Genomic DNA, 24,630 nt, shown 5'->3' with positions numbered 1-24,630 from the left:
CACTTCTGTAGCCTGTGCATACTGTGCATAGTTCACACTTCTGTAGCCTGTGCAGACTGTGCATAGCTCACACTTCTGTAGCCTGTGCAGACTGTGCATAGTTCACACTTCTGTAGCCTGTGCAGACTGTGCATAGTTCACACTTCTGTATTGTTTTATTGTTGTTTTCATTTATGTAAATGCAAGGGTTGAAATAACCAACATGTATCCACTGTCGGTGTATGTAGACCACAATATCAGTGAGACCCAAACCCTAACAAACCCAGCAAAGAAAAGCTGTATATTTCATGTCCTAGTGTCTTGACATGTGACACAAGGCCATATCATGAAGCATTGAAATCAAATGACATCTCAATTGACTTCAATAATGTTACTAACATTTTTTTTCCATCTTTTTTTAAAACAATACTGTGTGTATTGTTGTTTAATTCTGTTACCATCTCCTGCTTCAGCAAAACTTGACCTGGCTATTGGGGAGAAGAGGGAGGAAGAAAAGATTGCTTCCATAAGAAGCCGAACGGCCGCAAAGCGTGTGTCAGTCGTCGACATTGAGAACATGGGTGTGGAAGGAAAACTTGAACGTGCAAAAAGCACACCTGACCTTTTGGAAGCCAATAAAGTTACAAAACACTATGCAACACCTACAGTTCCGGATGACCACCGCAAGTATGTGATCACAAGTTCAGGAAGCACATCACCGTCTGGTGCAGTTTCCCGCCCAAAAGCAGCCCCGCCTGTCCCGCCAGGGGCAGATAACTCCCCGAAAAAGCAAGCCCCCAGACCCCCATCAGAGGTTGTTACGATAAACACCAACATGGGGTCACCGTATGCAAGTTCAAAAGTGGTTGTTACCTCAACAACAAAATCAGATTACGAATCAAGTTTCAGACCTGGAGATTCAGCCAAACTTGCCGATGAGCCAAATGAAGGTCCTAAAGGTCACAACCGATCACCCAGCGCAGGTGCTGTGTTAGTGCGTCAAGGTGGGGCAGTTGAGACGGAAAAAACAAATGTGTCGTTTGCTGATGACAAAGTGCTAGACCGTGCAGCAAGCTTCCTTAAGAAGCACCCAAATGCAAAACTGTTGATGACTGCCAAGGGGCAGGAGAGTTTGAGGAATCGTACATCAATGCGAATGTCACTGCATTCGTCTGAACCAGACCCTGACTATGACAGTGATAGTGGCGATGAAAAACCAGACTCTCCTCGGAAAACGCAGGACCCCAAAACACAGTCAGTAACGGTGATTTCCGTCGGCGATCAAAACAAGAAAATGGCACCGGCCCCTTCTCAGGCCGCAAAGCGATACACTATACATTCGAGCATTCCCTCAGACGACAAAGGATTTGTAATCCCGCCCAAGCCAGATGTACCTGCACCATCTCCGCCAGTTCAGGCACGACATGAATCACCGAAGAAATCATCATCTTCACCACAGCAGAGCAACAGAATGGCTGTAAAGGTTGAAATTAACACTCGACAATTTGACTCAGAGCCTCCGCAATTACCTTCCACTCCTCCGCCAGACTTCATAGGCAGTGGGCCGCTCATTAACATTCCCAAGGCACCTGCACCCCCTGCGCTTGTTTCCAACGGCACACCTCCCCCACCACCACCACCACCACCACCTCCGGCACCAACATCCGAAGAAATCAGAAAAACTAAATCCAGTGCTAGTATGGATTACATTTCAACCTCTGTTCCTCACAACGCGATCGCTGCTGCAGTCGCCAAAAGACAGGAACGACTCCAGAATGGTGGTCCGCAGATGGCGGAAGTGAAAGCAAAGCCAGAGATACCACAGATGGATCCAACGCAAGCTGCCATCATTGCTGCAGTTATGAAACGGAGACAACAACTGGAGAAACAGGACGAGAACATGGTGATCGACTCTATTGAAAGCAGGCTTCAGAAGACGAAGAAGCTGCAAGCAGCCAAGTTTTCCCTGGCTGGTAACAAACCACTGAAAACTGAGGCTAAACCGAATGAAGGAAACAAACCAGTTAGCCCTGTGCAATCCAGTGTAAAACCATTAGGGCCAAAAACAAGTCCAGCCCCAGTCAAGATGGAAAAGGAGGAGTTTTCATTTAAAGTCGAACCAGTAAAAGAAATTAACACGATCAACAAAAATCAACCAGGACTAACGCAAATTAAGCCAAACTTTTCTTCGCCAGCAAAGAACACAAAACCAGTCATTGAAACGAAACAAACAAACGGAATAAGCAAAGGAAAACCTGTTGAAGGTTTAAATATCAAACCATTAGAAAAATCCTCCACAACCACTTCAGAAAGCAATAAATCTTCAGAGCGATTAACAACTGCCATGGTAGAAACAAATAATAACACAAGTGACAATGGAAAGACTGATTATCTTGCATTGGCAGAAAAGAAACGACTCGAGTGGCTCCAAAAGAAACAAAAGTCATCTGAATCCAAATCATCCCCATCAGGTACACCTGAAAGGGACTTGGTTAAATCAAAAACTGTGGAAATTAATGGCAAGCCCAAACCATTGTCTAATGGAGACGTGTATAAAAATGTGCCTCCCCCACCTCTGGGCTTTAGAGATGGTGGTAAAACAAATGCGAATATTGTGCAGTTGGAAATTATTCCCCCGCCAGAACATTTTAGCAGTGACGGCGGATCTGAGCCTAACACACAGCAAAATAGTCCGGCATTTTCACCGGATACGGCGAGTTTAGTATCCTCGTTGTCAACACTTTCTTCATTGTCAGGCGAAGGACGCAGCAATGGTTACGAAGAACTTATTGCTCCACCACCACCGGGGTTTGGGGACGATTCATCTTCTTATATTCCACCACCCCCTGAATTCGGGAATGTTAATGTGAAGAAAACATTCAGTGATAAAGCTATAGATCAGTGGTTTGGTAATGATGTTCTTGATTGGCTGGACAGTTTAAATATGAGCCAATACAAAGCAAGCTTTCAGAGGAATTCTGTTGATGGCAAGAAATTACTTGACTTGAGCAGAGACAATTATATCGACCTGGGAGTTACACAAGTTGGACACAGAATGACGATTGAACGAGCTATTAAAAAAGCGGAAATTAAACAAAAGACATCACATGAAGTGATAGCGGTAGAACATTTGTGAAGCAGAAAATAAAAGTGTTACATTTTAAGATTTATTGTGCCAGTGTTAAATTTTGAATTAAGCATGAAAATATGCAAGTGATTTTGATAAAGGCTCTGCATGTTAAAATTTACATTCAGTGTAAAAAAAAAACTGGGATATTTTGTTTTGCCCCTAAATATCAGTTTAGACTCACATTTGTGAGAATTTAATGTATAAACTGTTAATATATAAACAGAATGTATCTGTTAGAACTAAATATAATATTTGGAATTATCTATATTTCATTAATTCATTGGACATATTCTTCCATTGAGGCTACATTTTTTTCATTATAAAAAAGTAACATATTCTTCATTTCTTTCAAAATACTTTAATTTGCATTTTGTGTTATGGCTTTTGATTAAGCGTGTACATTCCAAATTGTATCAAATTGAGTTGAAATTTAAAATACAAAATGTCTTATAATGGTAATTGTCATTTAAACACTACAATTCAGAATATATATTACAGTTTAAATATCTATAACTGTATAGCAGTTGCTTATCCCAAATGAAATATGGATTATCACACATTAAGTATGAACAGAAATATAATATAGTATTAAAATAACATAAACTGTTCTTCACTGTGTTAGATAAGTACATTTTGTAATATTTTTTGTCACATAAAATAACTATGTTGTCAAAATATTAACGGGAGTTTATTTTTCAAGTCTTTGATTACAAATCTGGTGTACAGATGCATGTAAGCATTTTGTCATGAATTTATATGGGATATTTATTTATTGAAATGTTATTTCGTGTGTTACTTCCGTTTTGAAAATCTGTGAATCATTGTGTCTTTCAAAGTGATGTTAAAATTTCTTCAAAACTTTCACCATTCCAAGAAATATTCCAAGAATATTTGGATAGAGTTGGGTGATTTTTTTTACAAATATGTATTTTTATATTTAATATATTTTTCACTGCAATGCCCTTTCTCATGAAATGCTATTATGTGAACATATCTTTACAGGTAGCTTATTTTTATAATTGCTTTATTAGGCCTGGTAGTTATTAAACATTTTCATGAGTTCATATATTAGGTAATTGTACATAAATTTGTATATATATTAATGTTATATTATACGACTTCGTAAATTATTTGTTCATAAGAGATATGCCCATTCAAACTGTAAATCCTGTTAATTTTATTTACTTTTAATGCAAACTTAATATTGGGTCATTGTAATTCAATTTTGACAGAATGTTAACCCATTACCACAAAGATATGTATTTGTACGCATTTGTAGTCCCTTAGAAAGTTAAATATCACTCAAGACCTTTCTTACAAGATTCAAATTTGAAAGGCTTCATTTCCAACCCTTAGTTACTGATAAGCAGCAAACAGCATAAAACCTGAACAGACTGCAAGTTACTCTCAGGATATTCTGGTTTTATGATGGTTACAAAAGCCATTTCACTTTGCTTCTTATGTGGCAGAGGGGTAAAATGTGGTTCTTAAAAGTTATTTCACAAAAGAAAAATAGAGCATCTCATACAATCTTAAAATGAATACCGGTAATAGTCGTACAAAAACTGTTAAACAAATCTTACAAATATTGGTAACAACTATGTCAACTTAAACCAACCTATATAAAAAAAGAAAGGAAATTGAGACACTATTTTTTTTATTGACATGTTATTTCTTTCAGTTGTACCAGGTCAATTTTTTATGATAAAGCAGAACATTGTAGGTATTCTTTTTGAATAGGAATGAAAGGTTTACCAAACTGCTGCATGATGTACAACCTACACCTATTATCAAGTCAGCTCCTACAACAATATTTAACTCTTTCAGTGCTGGATTCGAATTTTGAAGGCCTTTGCAAACAGTTTGGATCCAGATGAGACCCCACAGAATGTGGCGTCTCATCAGGATCCAAACTGTTTGCTATTCTGATAGCATTATTTGAAAAAAAAAAAAATTGAAAAAATGCTAATTTTAGAAATTCAGCAGAAGACATTTTAGCAGACGACAAATTTCCCAGCATGCAAAAGGTTAAATAATGTATAATTTATTTGCTCGTGACAAATATTTTGTGTGTGTCTTATAGCAATCATCCTTTATTCTCTATGTCTGTCTGTCAACAATTGTCATGTTGTTTTTCAAAGCATTGGAGCTGTTTACTTGAAACCTTTAAGGTTGAATGTCTTCATTGGAGGGGGATAGCTGTGTGTAAGAACCTTTACTCAGCACTTCATAATCACAGAGTTATTGCCCATGATTTATATTTCATAAAGTTTTCATCTTTTTCTTTTATAACTTTAAAGCAACCGCATTCTGTAATAAAATATTCAACCAAAATTATTCATCTATGGACCTCTTTTGGCATGCAACATAGGGTCACCACCACTCGTCATGTGACAGAGCTCTTGCCGAACCCGACTTCCAAACATAACACCTATGCATTTGTTACAATAGAAGTTGTATGATTTATAAAATGTCAGTTACTTTTATTCCATTTTGTGGTTAAGGGTCTACAGTGGGATGTATACAAAAGTTCTTCTGAATTTCTGTTATCTTGTGAAATTTGAGATGGAAACATATGCTCCTTTCCACACCAAAATCTGTATAAGTGACATCAGTTATGACTTTGGGATGCTTCTTCAACATGTTGCGTTAACATTTTGTTGCCAAATCAATACAAATGACTTATAGCCGTCGTTTAAACAATTTATTTTTGTTAAGAATTATACATTAAACATGTAAAATGTAAGAAAGGAAATTCTTGTCATAACATCAGATTTCTTGTGGAAAAGCATTTATATATATTTCTTTTAATGCTTGCCATATAAATTTGAGACTTTCTGTCAAATATTTATGAATTTTGATATTTTGTTCAGTATTGATGGATCTGTACTAGACGCCATATTTACCTCGGATTTTACTCGAGTTATTTGTTTCATTCAGTGGTCTGAGACTGATATTTTGGCATTCCCTGTTGAATGAGCACATAACAAAAAACTTTAGCTTGTGTTTTTTTTCACAAGCATATTTTCTTTGAAGTTTGGGATAACAGATTACTAGTATGTAGTTATGTGGAAAAAATCTTCATTAAGTATTTTCCTCCAGTGGCCTATTTATCATATACTGCTAGCGGTTGAATCAATGTTTTGTAACATTAGTAAACTAACAGAATATCATGCAAAATTATCAATCGGGTATAATTATTATTTGCATAATGCTAATTCCATATTTATATAGCCAATGTTTGTTGTTTTGTTATCAATTCTGATTTTCATGGAAATTCCATGAAGGGAACTATATTATCTATTAAACTTTGTAACAACTAACAGTGTTGTTGTTAATTTATTTAACAATGGGTGGAATACTGCACTAGAACCAGTTTCCCATTTCTGCTTGACACATATGAGCTCTGAGAAAATAAGATTTAATGCATGTTCATAACGTGATTAGACTGTGCAGTCCGTATAGGCTTATCAGGGATGCAGACTGTTCAGTCCGGATAGGCTTAACAAGAAAGAAAGTTTGCCCTTTTATTGTATTGTTCGTCTACAGTAAGTCTCTTCCAAACGAAAGGCCAGTAAGGTTGGTTTTCCCAGAGTTCCGCTCATATATGAAGTCCTTGTATTTTGTGTTTAGACAAGGGAGAGCACCATCAACAAACAAACTTTGTTCTGAAGAGTTTGCCCCCTTCCACAACTAAATACTTACCAGGTACTGGGTGGGGAAGTGGTAGTGCCTGTCCACAACCTGCCCAGTCTGGTTATCACTGCAGTCGCCATAGCAATTCTTATTCAGACCGCATCAGTATTGGTTATATCCTTGGAATGAGTTGCTCCCAAGTACTTAAAGCTTATTGATGTTTATGGTAATGTCTGCACTGGTGTTATTCATTCTAATCAACAAGGTCAAATGTCAGTTGACAGCTATAACTGAAAAGTACACTGCTCTGGATGCTTATCAGGTACGACACTTTCCGCATAAACTGAAAATTCTCTTTACTCCCCTCAATCCTTTACCACTTAGATACATATTTTGACGCATTTGTAGTCCCTCAGAAATAAAAATTTAATGAAAGACCTTTCTTACTAGATTCAAATTTTAAAGGCTTCATTTCCAACCTTTAGATACCGATGCGTTGCAAACAGCATGAAACCTGCACAGTCTCCGGCATGCTGTTCTGGTTTTATGCTGTTTGCACATAGCCATTGTGCTTCTGAGCACGAAAGGGTTGAACAAAAACAACATAAAAGGAAAGTGTCATCCCTGCAGTCCGCGCAGGCTAATCAGGGACAACACTGTGCACCTAAACTTGATTATTGCTAAGAAGAGAAGAGAAACAAAAAATATGTTGTCCCTGTCTGCACAGGCTAATCTGGGAAACACTACCCACATGATTTAAACCCTTTTTTCACAGAGCACGGCCCAAATATATTCTCAAAAACAAGTAAATAGCTTTGTTAGGCATATGTTTTACATTTGGTCAAATGTCCTGTAAATGAAACAAAACAAGCAAATTACTTGAATTGATATCCCCCCTCCCCCCCCCCCCCCCCAATATGCTTTTGGACACAACAAGTTTTATATTTGACACTCAAAAAAGCATTTTTTTTCAAGATACAAAGGGCCATAACTCAATTATTAACAGATGGTGTACAATGCCATTTGGCGTGCATCATCCTCTTATCCATATATATACTCATACCAAGTTTCAATGAAACTGCCAAAGCACTTCCAAGATATGGCTCCGGACGGACGGACGGACAGACAACGCCAAAACAATACCCCTCCGCCTATAGCGGGGGATAACAAGCTTAAATACTGCTTTGACGACTGGACTTTTGATTTTATTAATAAATATTACACATGAAGATGCACCTTGTGGTAAGGCTGTTTGCCGGTAGGAGATTCATGCATTACTTGCAATCCTGTCAAAGCCTTGATTTGTTTAATGAAAAACAAACATAAAAGGGATTTTAAATTTATTTTCATAGCATTGCATTGAAGAATCAAACAAAAGTCTCTAAATTAAAAACCTTGACTCATATGGATGCTCTACAACTGACTATGTCCCACAGTGAATGATGCAAACTACACAAGCCAGCTTTGCTAAAATGTGTCACATTAAAACAACTTTACCATATGGCTATAAAGGAAGAATATTCATTAATAAAACTAGAGCTTGGTACGGTAGTAATAAATACCCCCAACACCATATGTCTTTACATGTCTTGATGTGACAAGTTGTAATAATCACATAAAAAATGTCTTAATTAAAGGCGCATAACAGCTTTTCATGAAAGATATTAACAATATCATGTACGAATCATGACATAGGGAACAATCTATGCAAGTTTGAAGGTAGTGTGTTGAAAGGCCTAAGAGTACTTTGTTGGTAAAGTTAACCCTTTCCCACTCAGAAGCAAAGTGAATATGGCTATGTGCAAACTCGCAGTCTATTCAGGTTTTATGCTGTTTGCTGCTCATCGGTTTTTAAGGGTTGGAAATGCAGCTTTCATCATTTGAATCTAGTAAGAAAGGCCTTCAATTAAATTTAACTTTCTAAGGGACTACAAATGCGTCAAAATATTTATGAAAGTGTTAAAGAGTTAAAGTGTCTACAGACTCATAGACGGACTAACAGACAGATGTCCCTGTGGAATCCAGTATATAGCTGCCACATCTTCAGTTTAGGAGGGGGTGTATATACATTTTAGTAAATGAACCTTCACTATTAGTAATAAATTATATAATTTACAGATTCAAGCATTATGATAACAACATTGAAGAGAAAAACCCCACAAAGGGGCTATGAGGGGTTCACTAGTCATGTGGCATACATTATTCATAACTTGGTTATAAAGTCCATGTTTCTCCTTACAAAGGCTACATCAAGACAAGACTATTTCTTGGCTAAACATCAATCATTTCTTAGAGATACTTCATTACTCTTAAAACTACCTTGCAGTTAACAATACATGTATTTAATATGTTTAAAATTTATATTTTAGATGTGTTAAAGCCGATTTCAAATGATGGTCAACATTCTGTTTAAGTGGAAAACAAAGATTGTAAAGACCGTTACCGGTATCTAAATTAGTCATTTAAAGCATGGTTGTTTCCAGGTCAATACATTATTTTTACAATAATTTTATGGTTATCTCAAATTGGCTTTAAAATTAAAATGGTTACAGCCCAGTGTATGCACATCAGTGTGTTACTTTGAAGACGGATTTATCAACAATATCGACAGAAAAAAAGAATGCATGTTTAATGTATAAAAACATAACAAATTCGAATTCTTCACCATGTTTCGGTTAATATATGTTCAACCATATCTTTAACTTAAAAACCTACATCTAGTGTACCTCTAAACCAGTCAGCTTTTATATAAGAATGACTAGTTCATACTGTTAAACTAAAATTCCCCTCACCGGTGTAAATAACTGGATAATCAAAATTATCTTTGGTTCAAAAACAACTATCCTAAACTGCCAAAATCTTAACAACATATGTCAATATTAAATCCTATATGTAAATCTACAAGTATTTGAAGAAAAAAGCATTTTAAATAATGATTTTAATAACCAATTTTGATTCTTGTTTTTATTAATGCCTGGTGCATCACTATACAAACACATTTGACTCTATTTCATTATCACGAATATTTAACTTAATCTTTTAATACACATAATTGTACAGTAAAAAATATTTTAAATAGCAATGCATGATACATAATTATATCAATTTTATTATGTTCTTTCTAAAAATATATTTTGTAAGGTGAACTTTTTTTTAGGTCAATACCAAACAGTAGCTGTCAAAAATACACAACATACATTTCCTCCAGAATTGAATAGCACTGTTAATATATAACAGTTAGAAATATAAAGATATATTATCAATATATTTATGTATTATTATATACAATGTGGATACAACAAAAACGAAGCAATATTTACAAGTAACAAACAACAAAGCAAATGTGTGCATACCATACTCATTAACATTTTTATAACTTAATAAACCAATGTTTACATAAATGGAAACAGCTCTTTAAAATGCTTTATTTTAAAGGCTTACTTTTAGGCAACTGTAAAAGACAGCCATCATTTTAACAAAGATGAAAATCAGGTTAGTTGTGTTTATTTTTTACAATAAAGTAAAAGAACCTCATGAACAAATTGAAACATATTTGAGATGTTGTACATGTGGTACTGCAGCTTGGTATGTAAGTCCTTGTTGTACATGTGGTACTGCAGCTTGGTATGTAAGTCCTTGTTGTACATGTGGTACTGAAGCTTGGTATGTAAGTCCTTAATAATACAAAACATAGAAGTCGAGGCTTAACGTTATGCATACACAGAATATCTACAGTAACTATCAATTACATACTGAAGGAAGATTTAAACTTTGGCAACACAAATTAGACAAGTGTAACATCAAGACCAGAAAAATAAACACATAAAAAACTTCTATATATTGGCACTATAATATGACGGTGAGAAATAGTCATATGTCGCACACACTAATATGGAATCTATGGAAAATAAAGCATTCAAAATACAGTTATGGAATCATTTTAAAATTAATAAAGCACACAAATAGGTAAATAATTAAAGCACTTAGTCATGCTAATATTGTTAACAATATTATTACAGATTAAGATGTCAGATTTGTGTCCACATTTTGATGATATAACTTATATTTTGAATGAATGATATAACATATTTTGAACAAATATCCACCATTTCAACACACAAGGACTTGGAGAAATTACACTCCATGCAAGTGCTTTAAAGTACCATCATGATCATTACAACTTCTCATGGCATTAGATTAAATGAGCCTTGTTCAGTGAACATTGGGCTTGAATTATTCATGTGCATAACATACAGGTGAATCTGGGAAAACACTTTCCACTTTCATATAATTCTTATTTTATGTTTCTTTGATAGGAGGTATCTTCTAAACAAAACTCCAGCAAGACAAAAAGTGTTTTCCCTGCAGTGCATTACACACAGACTAATATGGGACGACACTTTACACACATGCATTAATCCCAGCTGACCCAGAACATGACTCAAATAACACCAGTAGAGCACAGATCAAAACAAGATGTAAACAAGCAAGTACTGCATATAATTTTAACCCTTTAAGGTAGGAATCTGGGCTACCTTCTAAACACATGAGCGGCATAATGAGCCACACACTGGGAAAACAGGGCTTAATGCATGTGCACAAAGTGTAGTCCCAGATTAGCCTGTGCATAAGGCACAGCTAAATAAGGGACAGCACTTTCTGCAATTACTGAATTTTCACCTAGAAGAGAGTTCCTTTAAACAGATAATAACAAAAAAGCGGAAAGTGTCAACTCTGATAAGCATGTGCGGACTACACTGGCTAAATTTGGACAACACTTTAGCCCCATGCATTAAGCCCCATTTTCCCAGATTGCTACTCATTTTGTTTTTCAACAAGCCAGTAAATATGTGGTTTATTGAATCACTGCTTTATAGAGAAATTGAATGGTCATTTACTTATATGATTGAGTAACAACACACTGGCCTATTCTTGAAACCATAATTTGATAATCAGCATCCGTTTAATCTTTTTCAATTCAACAAACAAAGAAGAAATCATACTATTAAATGTTCAAAAGCCTTTTTAGGTGACACATAAGAACTATTGAGGCAAGTAATTTGCATACAAGACAATTCAATCATACACCCCTGAGAATTTTTTTCTGTAATTTCCTGACCAAGTATAAGTACATTACACCACATATGTTAAGAAAAATATGATGTCATTCTATGCAGAACCACTATAAGAATGTTAATAATTCTATTATGAATATGGAAGTTTCAACTTTATGTTATACTATAAGATAAGTTTTTAAATTAAAGACTTCTTGTAAATCTCAACGATACATGAAATTAATGTGTCTCAAATATAGCAAATAATTGTCAGTATAATTAAATAAATAACAATATATATGAACCCAACATATTCCTCCCAGTAGCAAGACTTGTGCAAAATCTACTGATAAACAATATATAATATCAAAATACTCTAATGAAGTGCAATTAGCCAAATACAAAAGCAGAACGCTTAAAAATAGATGGTGCTCTAAGAACATTTGTCTTCTATAATATATTTGACTCAGTTAATGTCTTTGCAGAAACTTCAAGGTCCATAGTCGTAAAAAATAAAGATGTCAACACATGTTAAAAAAAGTATCTCAACATATTGCTTAACTTCTAATATGTGCTGTATTTTTTTAATTCTAGTAAAGACAGTGTCTCCAATATTTAATTAATTACAAACACATGAATTAGTATTACATAACAAACATAACAAGATGAGACAACATTTACAAACGTTTACTTAGCTCCTACTAAGGTTATCTATCAAAAGCTTTTTGAATACAGGCTTCCACACTGATGCAACAGCAATATTACATGATCCTTGTAATGAGAAATCTGGGCTTATAAGTGCATGAGCGTAGTGTCATCCAAAATTAATTTGGAACAACACTATCCTCCTTATATTGATTTATTCCTTTGCATGCTGGGAAATTTGTCATCTGCTAAAATGTCATCTGCTCAATTTCTAAAATAGCATTTTCTTCAATTTTTTTCAAAGAATACCATCCGAATAGCAAACAGTTTGGATCCAGATGAGACGCCACGTTCTGTGGCGTCTCATCTGGACCAAAACTGTTTGCAAAGGCCATAAAAATTCGGTTCCCGCACTGAAAGAGTTAAGCTAAGAAGATGCTTTCTTTAAACAAAAAATACCATCAAATCAGAAAGTGTGGTCCCTGATCTGGGATGACACTTAACCCTTTCAGTGCTGGAACCGAATTTTGAAGGCCTTTGCAAACAGTTTGGATCCAGATGAGACCCCACAGGACGTGGCCTCTCATCAGGATCCAAACTGTTTGCTATTCTGATAGTATTCTTTGAAAAAAATCGAAGACAATGCTAATTTAAGAAATTCAGCAGATGACATTTTAGCAGACGACAAATATCCCAGCATGCAAAGGGTTTACACATATACATTAAGTAAAGCTTTCCCTATACAAGGCTCATACGTGTACACAGTTCGTGATTGTAGTGGTTTGCTGTATCCCCGACAAAGAAGTTTGTAATTTGGATCTATAGGAGTCACTCTGTAGGAGTGTTGGTTTGGAAGTACTGCCACATTTCTCAAGCAATGAAATCGATTGAGTTTGCTGTAAAAAGTTTGAGTTAAATCATCCTCAAACCATGATTCATTATATCTCTACTACACTACTTCCAGCTTCAATTTATGTAAGAGTTGTTGAGGAATGAAAGTACCAGCTATGTATTGCCTAGAAAGTTCCAACCATTTTTGCAACAGAGCCGCATATGATTTAACTAACATGTTCTATCTAATAATATTAATAATCACTTCAACTTTTTCCCCATCTTAAACTATTCGCAGACAAAACAATTGCAATGGCTGTAACAATTGCCAAAACAAAACGTCAATAAATATATTCACAAATAAAAATATCAAGTTTATCTAAGGGTGATAATTCTCAGCTGTCATTCGAAGATTTAGTGTCGTTTTTATCGTCCCGAGGTGAACTGGAGCTACTGTCAGCCTTGCCGTTGGATCGTTTTGAATTCGTCTCCAACTCAAAATGCTGAAATACACAAGCATCATATACATAGAATGAGTCTGAGGTCCATATTCATTACTTGCTTTGAGGTCAAGGAAAGTTGTAAAATTGCAACTACCTGCCACTGATAATCTTTCGATGAGTAGAAAAAAGAAATTTATGCAGTGCTTGATGCTTCAAACTTTTCACATTTCAAACTTGGCCTCAATGTACAACATCGAGCATTTATATTACTTGTAATTATTGGTAAAATGTTACAGATGAAAACAATTTTCTGGATTAACACCATGGAATACATAAAAAGAATAAGATTTCTGTGAAGCAAGCGGAAGTGAGCTTATAGATTTGCTTTATGAGAAATGGATGTTAATTTACTCGTTATCATAATATTCAGTGTATGAATTAAAGAATATACTAAGACATTAAATGTCAATATATACAAATTATACATGTATAACCTTAATGTGTTTACATTATGCTAATGATCATATTTCAAAGATATTAAATCAGTGCTTCATATATCTACCAGCAACCAACACATTTCTTCAAAACAATTACACAATTTAAACATGGTCATAACAAGACACTAAATATAAATTAAAGTTAAAATCTAAACTATAACCAAAATTATTCTACTCTGAAAACAGGCTTTGGGAAATGGAATATAAAAGTTTGTTGTTCAGTGTTCTTTTTAAACACAAATTTTTTAGATAACCATGAAGAAGTTTAGAATTAAGTCAATGGAAACCATAATTAATAACCTGTTATGAAGTGTAAAATAGTTTATTCAAAATTATAAACAGCAGGCCTGAAGATTATAACAAGTACCCACATTAAAAGTGAAAATTCTGGGATAAAGGAATATGTCTCATCTTAAATAAAACAAAATAAATCTTTCACAAATTATTTTGCATGGTGTGCAATAAACACTGTGCATTTCAACTTACCAAATCTTAAAACATCTGATTAGAAAAACAACAAAACATGAGGTAACATACATGCATCAGCTGTTCATTGTTCTATCATCAAATACTTATATTAAAAAAAAAATACACAAGAGGACTTAATAAATTTAAATAAGATTAGGGTCACACAAATTAGATAATCTCACATATTGTATGGTCATTATTCACTTCACTGAATACAGAGAATTTTAAAATTATGCTCAAAATTAAAATATCTTAGCCTTTCTTTTGAAAGAATTTGGAAATGCACACTATTGCAGTTGAAAAATGCTGGCAAAATTTGATATTGTCATTTTGTCTGTTTTGGAAAAAATGTTTTTTTTTGCAAATTGTCTGCAAGGTAATTATACAGTACACTAGCCAAAGTGTTGTATATGCATACATGCCAGACGCCCGATCTTGGCGGGACAGTCCTGCTTTTGGGGTGTTTGTCCCGGTGTCCCAATGTGACACAATTTGTCCCGACATTCGTACAAAACAACATATGTTCTATAAGGTCATATTCAAGCTCCCTCTGGCTTAAATTACCATCGCTAATCCCTTTATTGCCCCCTAACTAACAAACCATATCTACTATTCAAGTGATTCAGTGTTGTTTCTGACACCTAATCAGTGCTCTATCACCAATTTATTGATTTTATTGGGCATTCACACCATGGTGTTTGTATGTTAGGGGTCGATAATTGCTGGCGATAGATGCATCATAGTGAATTAAACGCAGACTGCTTTAGTATTTCATGGCCCAAATCAACTCCAAAGATTCTATTATGCGGTATTCTGTGTATTATACCACCTGAGGCTAAAAAACCTGTCAAAGCACCAGTTTTGTATATCAAACAAATTGATACACATTGATCTTTCATATAAATTTACTTTCGATTTTGACTGATTTTCAGAAAATAATTAGTACCTATTGCATCAGTCGAAATTTAGAGTTAATTGATGGTTGGTTGAATAAAAACAGTGCTCGATGCGCTCACATCGCGTTGAACGATTTTGCATGCCTCTGTCCCAAATTGAAGTCAAATAGAGGCATGCCCTACATTTAAGTTATGGATTCATCCGTATAGTACACATGCATTGTGTACACACCGTTCTTACTGTATAGAATGAGTACACATGTAAAAATGTTTACTTCCGGAAAATGGTGAACGTCTGTGTTCATGAAATTCTAAAACACATAAATCGTCAATATTTGCCAGAAAATATGAGTTTTTGTAAGTAATAATATTACTGATTACTGACTACAGTAAAGGTTTCATGATTGATCGTTTTAAGTGTCCTGCTTTTTGGTCAAATGTCTTGACATTTGTAATGGAATGTCCCGATTTGGACCTGAACAGTTCTGGCATTTATGGGTATATGCTATGGGACAACACTGTAACTACACGGTCAAGCAATCAAATTAGTTAATACCTACTTATTTAAGCCTGGTTGCATTGAAAGCGTCAGGCTTATTGAGAACCTATTGAGTATGTCAGAATAAAACAAAGAACCTAATAACAATTGCTGGCCAAATCTGAATGGCTAATTGCATTATAAATTAACTGTGAACAAAAGCTCAATAGCAGCTAAATCACAAACATGATTTAAAACCACTTTGACAGATTACCGGAATAAACCCCCTTCGGAAGAAACCCCCTTCGCTAAAAACGGCAGGGCGGAAGAAACCCCCTTTCATAGTTTGCATACGCGGAAGAAACCCCCTCGCTAGTTTTGCATACGCGGAACAAACCCCTTTCGAGTTTTCAGACAGGCGGAATAAACCCCCTTCGTGTTTTCAGACAGGCGGAATAAACCCCCTTCCTAAGTGTTAAGTCTTTCCCTTGAACATGTCGGCGGCATGGGTGTGCTCTGTCACTGACTTCACTACGGTGAGCTGAAACATAAAGCATACATATCGATGAAACAGGTCAATCGTTTTACTTATAATATCAAGTACTTATTCATTTGTCCGAGCCTTTTTAAAAATGTTAATATGACTAATATAGCGATACTCAGATGTGACGAATTGGAATTTTATGCAAAATTAATATTATATAAAAATAATCGCAATACATGGGTTTTGTAGAAAAAGACTCATTTATTTTTTAGTATAAGTACATGGTATAATATTACTTACCTCTAGATCAGTGGTAGCAATAGCACGGCATTTCTGTGAACCCCGTTGGTCACACTCCCAACGCTGGCTAACCGCTGACTTTGCTTTCTTCGTGTAGCAGTACCCCTAGTAACACAACTTCTGCCCACCCTTGTTGTTCTTGATGATCTCCATTATTGATATATTCGAAATACCAACGATGTGTATATATATACATACCAATTAATCGAGCAAATTAAATTAAAAAAAAACTGTACATAACTTCACACGAGCCGCAAAGGCGCCGATCATGACACAACTTCTCATCATTATCTACAATAGCCGGTACATTAAAGGACCTTTTATATAATTAAATGCAGGTGCGAATATCTATTTCCAAACTGTTATGTGCTGAGTAAAGAGGTGTACCGGCCGTTTGTTCACAAGTTGTTAATGATGAGATGCTCGTGTGTATTTGTCTTGCACGCGTTTCAGTGAGATTATATAATTTTATATGCGTTAACTTGTACTTGATTGACAAAAATAACAAACACACAAAATTAGCGCCCAGAGCCGATAGTGACGAAGATATTTCGTACATATTTTCCTATAATAACCGAAGCATTCGTCTTTAAAAAAAATTGAATCATGCAAAAAAACGTGCTTACCGAGAACTTTCTGAAAATGAAAGTGAATTTCTGTAAACAATTACCGTGCGTTTAAATGTAACTAAATCGTCTGGAAGGGGGTTTGTTCCGCTATGGAAGGGGGTTTATTCCGCCTGTCTGAAAACTCGAAGGGGGTTTGTTCCGCCTATGCAAAACTAGCGAGGGGGTTTCTTCCGCGTATGCAAACTATGAAAGGGGGTTTCTTCCGCCCTGCCGTTTTTAGCGAAGGGGGTTTCTTCCGGAGGGGGTTTCTTCCGTACACCCTTTGACAAAATGGTCCAAGGGCAAATAACTAAGGTAAATTGGAAATGTGGATTGCTGAGGATTTATTTTTTGTTTTTACATCTGCACTAAATAGTGAAGACATATGAACATTTCATTAGGACAAAACAACCAACAAACTGATAGAACAAGCAACAGAGTGACTCCTTTCTGCAAGGATATAGAAAGTCAATTTCCCATGTTCTGAACAAATGAACCATGCATTCAGATTAACTAAAAGCCCTGGTTACCTCCAGTTCTCTCATGATCTCATCCATGAAGTCCGTGCTGTCGTTCTTGTATGCGACTGCAGCTCGTATGGCATCCGTGAACATCTGGAAAAGATGGTAGATTTGCTTATCTGGGATGACACTCTACGCACATCCATTAAACCCCATTTTCACAGAGCAAGGCTCATTTATATTAAAGGGCATGAAATGTTGATTTAACTTCAATATCAATGCGAGTTTGTTACAGATTTGACTATTAAAGCAACTTGTGTTAGTTTTGTTCAAGGGCTCATGATTTTGTGATTTTACTTTTCAAAATAATGGCTTGAGAAATGTGTAAGTAATTTGCTCCACAAAGTTGTATCATTTTGAGTGGATCAGCACATTTTTTTCAATTTTCAGGGCTCAGACTTTAGCCCTACAGCAAAAAGTGTATCCGCCCCCCACCCCCCTAAAAAAAACATCGTATCAAAGTAACATAATGGACACTTAAGCACTCACTGGAGTTCACGGACACCAATTATTGAAGACTTGACTTGGTGATCTTTTATCCCCCCTTGCCAGATTTTCACATGGCCTCAATATTGTCAAGATTAATATTCTGACCAAGTTTTATCAGGACTTATTTATATATTTTTTTTACAGATTTGACCAGGTAACCTAGCTTTAGAATGCACCTGACCCAAAGTTTAACTTGGCCTAGATCCTGTCAAGATAAACATTTTGACAAAATTTCATCAATATTGAGTCATAAATGTTGCCCCTCGAATGGTAAGAATTTGGTTTTTAATATTTGACCTGGTGAACTTATATTTTTTATGCACATGACCAACATTGGAACTTGGCTTTGATATTGTCCAGATAAACATTCTGACTTAGTTACATCAAGATTGAGTCATAAATGTGGCCTCTTGAGTGTCTTTTTAAAGCTTTTTCTTGGTGACCTAGTTTTGGGACCCAGATTAAAATTTCACCTAGAAAATTCCAAGATAAACCTTCTGACATAGTTTCATCAAGATTTAGTCATAAATGTGGCCTCAAGATTGGTAACTAGCTTTTTCCGGTAACCTCGTTAAGGACACACATCAACCAAATTCCACCTCACTAATGTCAAGATAAACATTCTGACCTAGTTTAATTAAGATTTAGTAAAAAATGTGACCCATTAAGTCATAACAAGGTTTTCTACTAAAATTTGACAAGTTGACCTAGTTTTTAGATGCACATGAGTCACATTCAAACTCTGCTTAGATATAGTCCAAAATGTGGCAATTTGAGTGGAAACAAGTTTAAAGTTGACGAGGAAAACTAAACAACAGCAGACGCCCATATAAAGTGATCACAATAGCTCACCTTTATTAAATTGAAAATGTAATTTATTGCTAAAAATGGGGCCATAACTCCGGTAAGGCAAACAATATCCAAACCAAAATATGAAGGCTCATAAGATCACATGTTGGCAATGTTTCACCCCTCTAGCACCAATACTTTTTGACTTTAATGTCATACAAAAAAGGGACAGACGGAAGGAAAAAAGGACATGGGCTAATCTATCGTGAATTGTGCAGTACCTTTACAACATTTGTACCATCAGATGCTGATACGAAGTAAAATGGCATTCGATGTTTCTTGGCAAAACCAAAACTCTTCTTTGTAACATTATAATCAACTGAAACAAACAAACATACATGTATATGAATACATATTGTCTAAAACACACATTGGTTCTCAACATAATGTAGTTTGGAAGTGTATGATTCTGGAGTAATATTTACACCAATTAGTAAAACCAAAACCACCATAATCATAATCAACATAATTTGATTAATAACCATCTTAACTATCATGAACAACATCAAAGTTGTCAATAAAAAAATACAACTATTTATCGATAAATTTACCAATTTTAAAGCCTACCAGTATCATATCACTGAAAATTGTACACCATTAATACAATAAATACCAACATCGAGGCAAACAACACACGAGCCCCCAGTTGGAGCTTAACAAGTTAACAGCCCATTGGAATCATTAAAAATTTTGTTTAAAACAAGGTAGGATGATATCTTTTGACTTGAAAACTTATATAACAAGAATTACTGCCCATCTTAATGTATGTTGTATTAATAACTGGTGTTGGTGGTAAAAGAAACACTTAAAATCAGAAAGTATACATGATCACGACCAGACTTTGGGACATACAGGCAAATCACTCCATGCCTCAATGATCTAGATGCTAAGGGGTATAACTCTTTCCCACTCAGAGGCAAAAGCGAAAATGGCTATGTGCAAACAGCAAAAAACCTGAACAGCCTGCCAGCAACTTGCAGTCTGTTCAGTTTTTATGCTGTTTGTTGCCCATCAGTAACTAAGGGATGGAAATGAAGCCTTTAAAAGTTAAATATACTAAGAAAGGTCTTTAATCTAATTGAACTTTCTAAGGGACTACAAAAGTGTCAAAATATGTATCTAAGTGGTGAACGGATAATTACATGAAATAACTTACCATCTATTTTATTAGCACAACATAAACACGGTATCTCTGGCCTGTATTATAACTTACCATCTATTTTATTAGCACAACATAAACACGGTATCTCTGGCCTATATTATAACTTACCATCTATTTTATTAGCACAACATAAGCACGGTATCTCTGGCCTGTATTATAACTTACCATCTATTTTATTAGCACAACATAAACACGGTATCTCTGGCCTGTATTCCCGCAACTCTTTCAGCCACTGAGGCATGTTCTTGTATGTGACTTTTCTCGTTGTATCAAATACCTGGAATAATAAGCATTATGAGTCTATAAATGCTACTGAAGATGGGACAACAACAACAAACATTAGTCACATAACTGATAACACATACTTTACTTGTTTATAACCTCTAAATGAAGCATAACTTATTGATATAAATCACAAAGCTTGTTTAGAATATGTGTACTTTGAAGGTTAAATCAATGAGTCTTAATTTCAAATACTGGTAAATAATGCATTTAAATAAGTGGTCGTTTATCTAAATGTTCACTAAAAGTTTACCAAAGATAATGTTTTCACATGTCAAAATATTAAGGCGCACTTGCCTTGTGACTCTACATTATCATACAATATAACTATCTTCAGCATTCATCATATTACAAAAAACAAATACACGAAGCGTGCAAATACTAGTTTAGATAGGAAAACCATCAAAATAACCATAGCTGGAGATAACCATAAATTGTGTACTTCAAATTAGAAGGAAACTGCTTTACATCTTGTCATGTTATTTATTTAAATCATAAAAAAGCACAGACCCAAGGCCCTATTTATTGTGATCATATCTAGATAAACATACATACCAGTATACATGCATGAGCTTGATGATAATACGAGGGGTGCATGTTGTTGAACCGCTCTTGACCAGCCGTATCCCAGAAATCTGCAAGAAGAAAACTAACATTATTCATTTTTATTTCATGATTTGTTAAAATGCTAAGCATTCATCACACATTACCCAAGGGCGCAGTGCAATATTCTCTCAAAACACAACAAGTACTGGTTTTACACAAAAATGGTCTTTAGTGTTGCAATAACATTTGGGTGTTTGATGATTGCAATAAAGCTTAAATACGTAAGTTTGAAATAAATCCTTTTGAATGTCTAATGAATTTTTGTTCCACACATTTTTATTTTATTTCAAACAATGAATTCCTATCATTTCCTTGTAGTTGTAAAGTCTATTTCTTTAAACCTCTTAAAAGTCATCAATAAATATCCCATTATTATTAACAATCATATTAGTTGCTAAATATCTGCAATTTTGTGCCCTTGCATCCCAGCATTACTCACATTCTTCATATGACTTTTTATTATTTTACCTTTTATCTTTCACTGGTGTAATTAAACTGGCCCTAAAATACCCTATCACTGTATTCACATACCAACACATCCTTATCTTATTACAATAGACTGGGATACTAAATAGAAGTTAAGACACAGCATGCAATACAAATTGTTGAATGACACATCACATTTAAATTCCAACAACTTAAATGTAACGTTACTTACCTACTAAGACTTTGGTACCATTAACTTCTGTTTTGTAGTTGAACAGTGTTAATGCGTATGTAGACAGCTGCTGAGGTTTACTACATACTGGGTGAAAGAAAACTAGGCCATGCTTAATAAAAATTGTAATACATAGGATTTTCATTATATAATAAAAAAATTAATATAATCATCATTTATTATCCATGATTGTCTTGTACTTAACACATCACCATTTAAATTCCAGAAACTTACACATAATGATTGTGCACTATGATTGAGGTTAACCCTTTGAATTAAGAGAATTTGTTTGGGTGAATTTTAAATCACCGAAAACTTTCTTTTTTTTTTTTTTAATGAAGATATATGCAGTAGTTTTCAAAGAAATAGTAGAATGGTATCTTTAAATTTGTCCAAGCTAATTTTATCCATAACACAGTTTGCTGTGATCAAAATAAAATTTGACTTTAAATACATGGGACCCATTGATATCTTAACATATTGCTACAAAACATGTGCATCTTATGGTCATTTTTTCAAATCCTCAAAATATTGATGTTTAAATGTGAGTGTTCGGTACAACTGTTCTATTATGATATAAACTACATTTACAATTTAAAAGTTTTGTATTTTTGTTAATTTTCCAAACAGCAACAACATGTGATGTTACAAAGACATCCAATGTAGTAATAAATATAACTCCAATAAATCACAGGAGTTTCTCCCATTACTTTAATTTGATTTCTTTTCTTTTCCAAAAGATACTATCCATCCATAAGGAACCGTTCAACCAATCTGAAAAAGAAAACAAGAATTGAAGGATGACAAGAGTATCCCAGTGTGACCCAAATTTGACGATGTAACAGTTACATGAAGCAATATTTAGCAAATAACAAAAGAAATAATGAAATGTTTAATGGCACAAAATAATAATTTTAAACTCGGCTGGATTACTTTGAAATGATTCCAAGACAATAATCATCCATTTAATCAATACAAATAGAACATCGTCCAATTTAGGTGTAGTAGAATTTGGGTTACGGTAGGATATGTGATGATATAAATAAATAAAATGTGGAATTTACAAGAAAAACATTTTGTTCCCACAATTATTCATTATTTATTGAATTTGTTCTTTCAACTGCTAAATAATCACAAAATTTACAATCAGTAAAAGATGCAAGCCATGTTAAGTGTAACATTTATGTTTAAACAAATATGTAAACAATCGTTAACAGACATGAGGATACTCTAAATAGGAAAAAATTAGGACTATGTTATTTGTTGACATTCATATTTATGTCATTTTACACAAAACAACAAACAAAACATTCTGAGAAAGTGTACAACAAAACACACGTATAAATAATGGTTCGAAAAATTGTGGGAACGAATAGATAAGCATGATTATTTCGTGTATCTTAACAATATTTCACATACTTTGACTTGCCAACCGCACTATCCCCTAAGCAGATAATTTTGACTTTGCATTCACCCTCATCGCCGAGTTGATCATAGTCAGGTTCGCCATTTTTAGCCATTTTAAAAATCTAATATTGCAAACTACGAATGGAATGCACTGGCGGAAAAGCTTCCTTAGTTTCCGTCGGTGTTAAAATAGTTTTTCGTTGTAATTATTTTCTACACATATTACATCACACCATTCAAATGTACCTTCCAAATTCCCTAAAAATAAAAAATGTTAATTATTTATCTACAAGATAAAACGGCTTTAGGATAAGAAGAATGTCATTCGTCCGTCCATCCGTCCGTACGTCTGTTTTTAACACATTTGTGTCCGCTTCTTAACCTCGAAACCATTTGAAGGATCTTTCACAAATCGTGTCTAAAATGTTAAAGACGAAGTGCAGAAGGCATGATTGCGTTATGATTGCTCAATGTGAAAGGTTTGAGAATCCGCTTCCAAAATCGTTAAATATTTAGTATAAACTTTGAAAGACTGTCATGACACTTGGCTAAAATATAAATACTATTGAAACGATGCGCAAGTGTCAGTCATTTTTTCTTACGGTAAATTTGTTACTCAAATGTCTAAAGATTGGGCCTGTACTTTCGTGTCCGTTCCCATTGAACTTGGCTACACTTGAGACAATATGCACAAGGCATAAGCTAGTCATGCCGTCGCATGGTCAAGATCGCACTTCGAGGTCAAAAGTATAAGACTCTATTTTCGTGTTCGCTTCATATCTCGTGTAAACTTTGAAGGATTTCCCATTACATAGTGTAAAAATATTAAGGACACAGATACTTTGTTAAGACAGCAAGAGTCCATCATACTAGCTCAATGAATATGTACTACTTAAAGTTCAAGGTCAAATGGTTGACCCTCCATTTTCGGTCAATATCAATATCCACATCTCTTATTCCATTTGAACGATTTTCATGAAACTTGACGAAGTCCTTAACACAATGTGCGGAATGGGTCAATCATGAGAGTCATGTAAAGTCAAGATTATGGTTAAAGTTAAAACATTGTGCTTTCAGTTTTGTGTCTTCTCGATAAATATTATACCCATAGTTGGGTTTTCATAAAACTATGCTACAGTGTTTATGTCATGGTTTTTATGTGCATAAGGCATAAGTCAATCACTCTTGCTCAATGCCAAGGTCATAC

The 24,630-nt window shown here is 34.7% G+C and overlaps 2 protein-coding genes and 1 long non-coding RNA gene across 9 annotated transcripts in view; 1 reads left to right on the top strand and 2 right to left on the bottom strand.

The window, feature by feature from the left end:
- Positions 1 to 6,432, top strand: part of LOC127850078 (SH3 and multiple ankyrin repeat domains protein 3-like) — a 115,766-nt gene extending 109,334 nt beyond the window's left edge. For all 7 annotated transcript variants that reach the window (XM_052382833.1, XM_052382837.1, XM_052382835.1 and 4 more), the window contains one exon: positions 453 to 6,432. In XM_052382833.1, coding sequence (XP_052238793.1) covers positions 453 to 3,115 — 2,663 coding nt within the window. In that variant the 3' untranslated portion in view covers positions 3,116 to 6,432. The remainder of the gene's footprint in view (positions 1 to 452) is intronic.
- A 1,641-nt stretch (positions 6,433 to 8,073) lies between these two features.
- LOC127850091 (rab-like protein 2A) lies at positions 8,074 to 23,607 on the bottom strand. The gene is made up of 8 exons (XM_052382866.1): positions 23,436 to 23,607; positions 22,761 to 22,790; positions 22,017 to 22,096; positions 21,308 to 21,387; positions 20,636 to 20,747; positions 19,530 to 19,627; positions 17,980 to 18,063; positions 8,074 to 13,778 (listed from the first exon to the last, which is right to left on the bottom strand). The coding sequence occupies exons 1-8, from the start codon at positions 23,534 to 23,536 to the stop codon at positions 13,671 to 13,673; spliced, it is 693 nt and encodes a 230-aa protein (XP_052238826.1). The 5' UTR covers positions 23,537 to 23,607; the 3' UTR covers positions 8,074 to 13,670.
- On the bottom strand, positions 16,482 to 17,681 carry LOC127850096 (uncharacterized). Its single transcript, XR_008035054.1, has 2 exons — positions 16,842 to 17,681; positions 16,482 to 16,598 (listed from the first exon to the last, which is right to left on the bottom strand). It is a non-coding gene; the product is annotated as an uncharacterized LOC127850096 (long non-coding RNA).
- Positions 23,608 to 24,630: the final 1,023 nt, after the last annotated feature.

Source organism: Dreissena polymorpha, chromosome 11, assembly GCF_020536995.1.
Source record: "Dreissena polymorpha isolate Duluth1 chromosome 11, UMN_Dpol_1.0, whole genome shotgun sequence".
In the NCBI taxonomy this organism is placed as follows: Eukaryota; Metazoa; Mollusca; class Bivalvia; order Myida; family Dreissenidae; genus Dreissena; species Dreissena polymorpha.
This window is presented reverse-complemented; position numbering and strand designations above follow the sequence as displayed.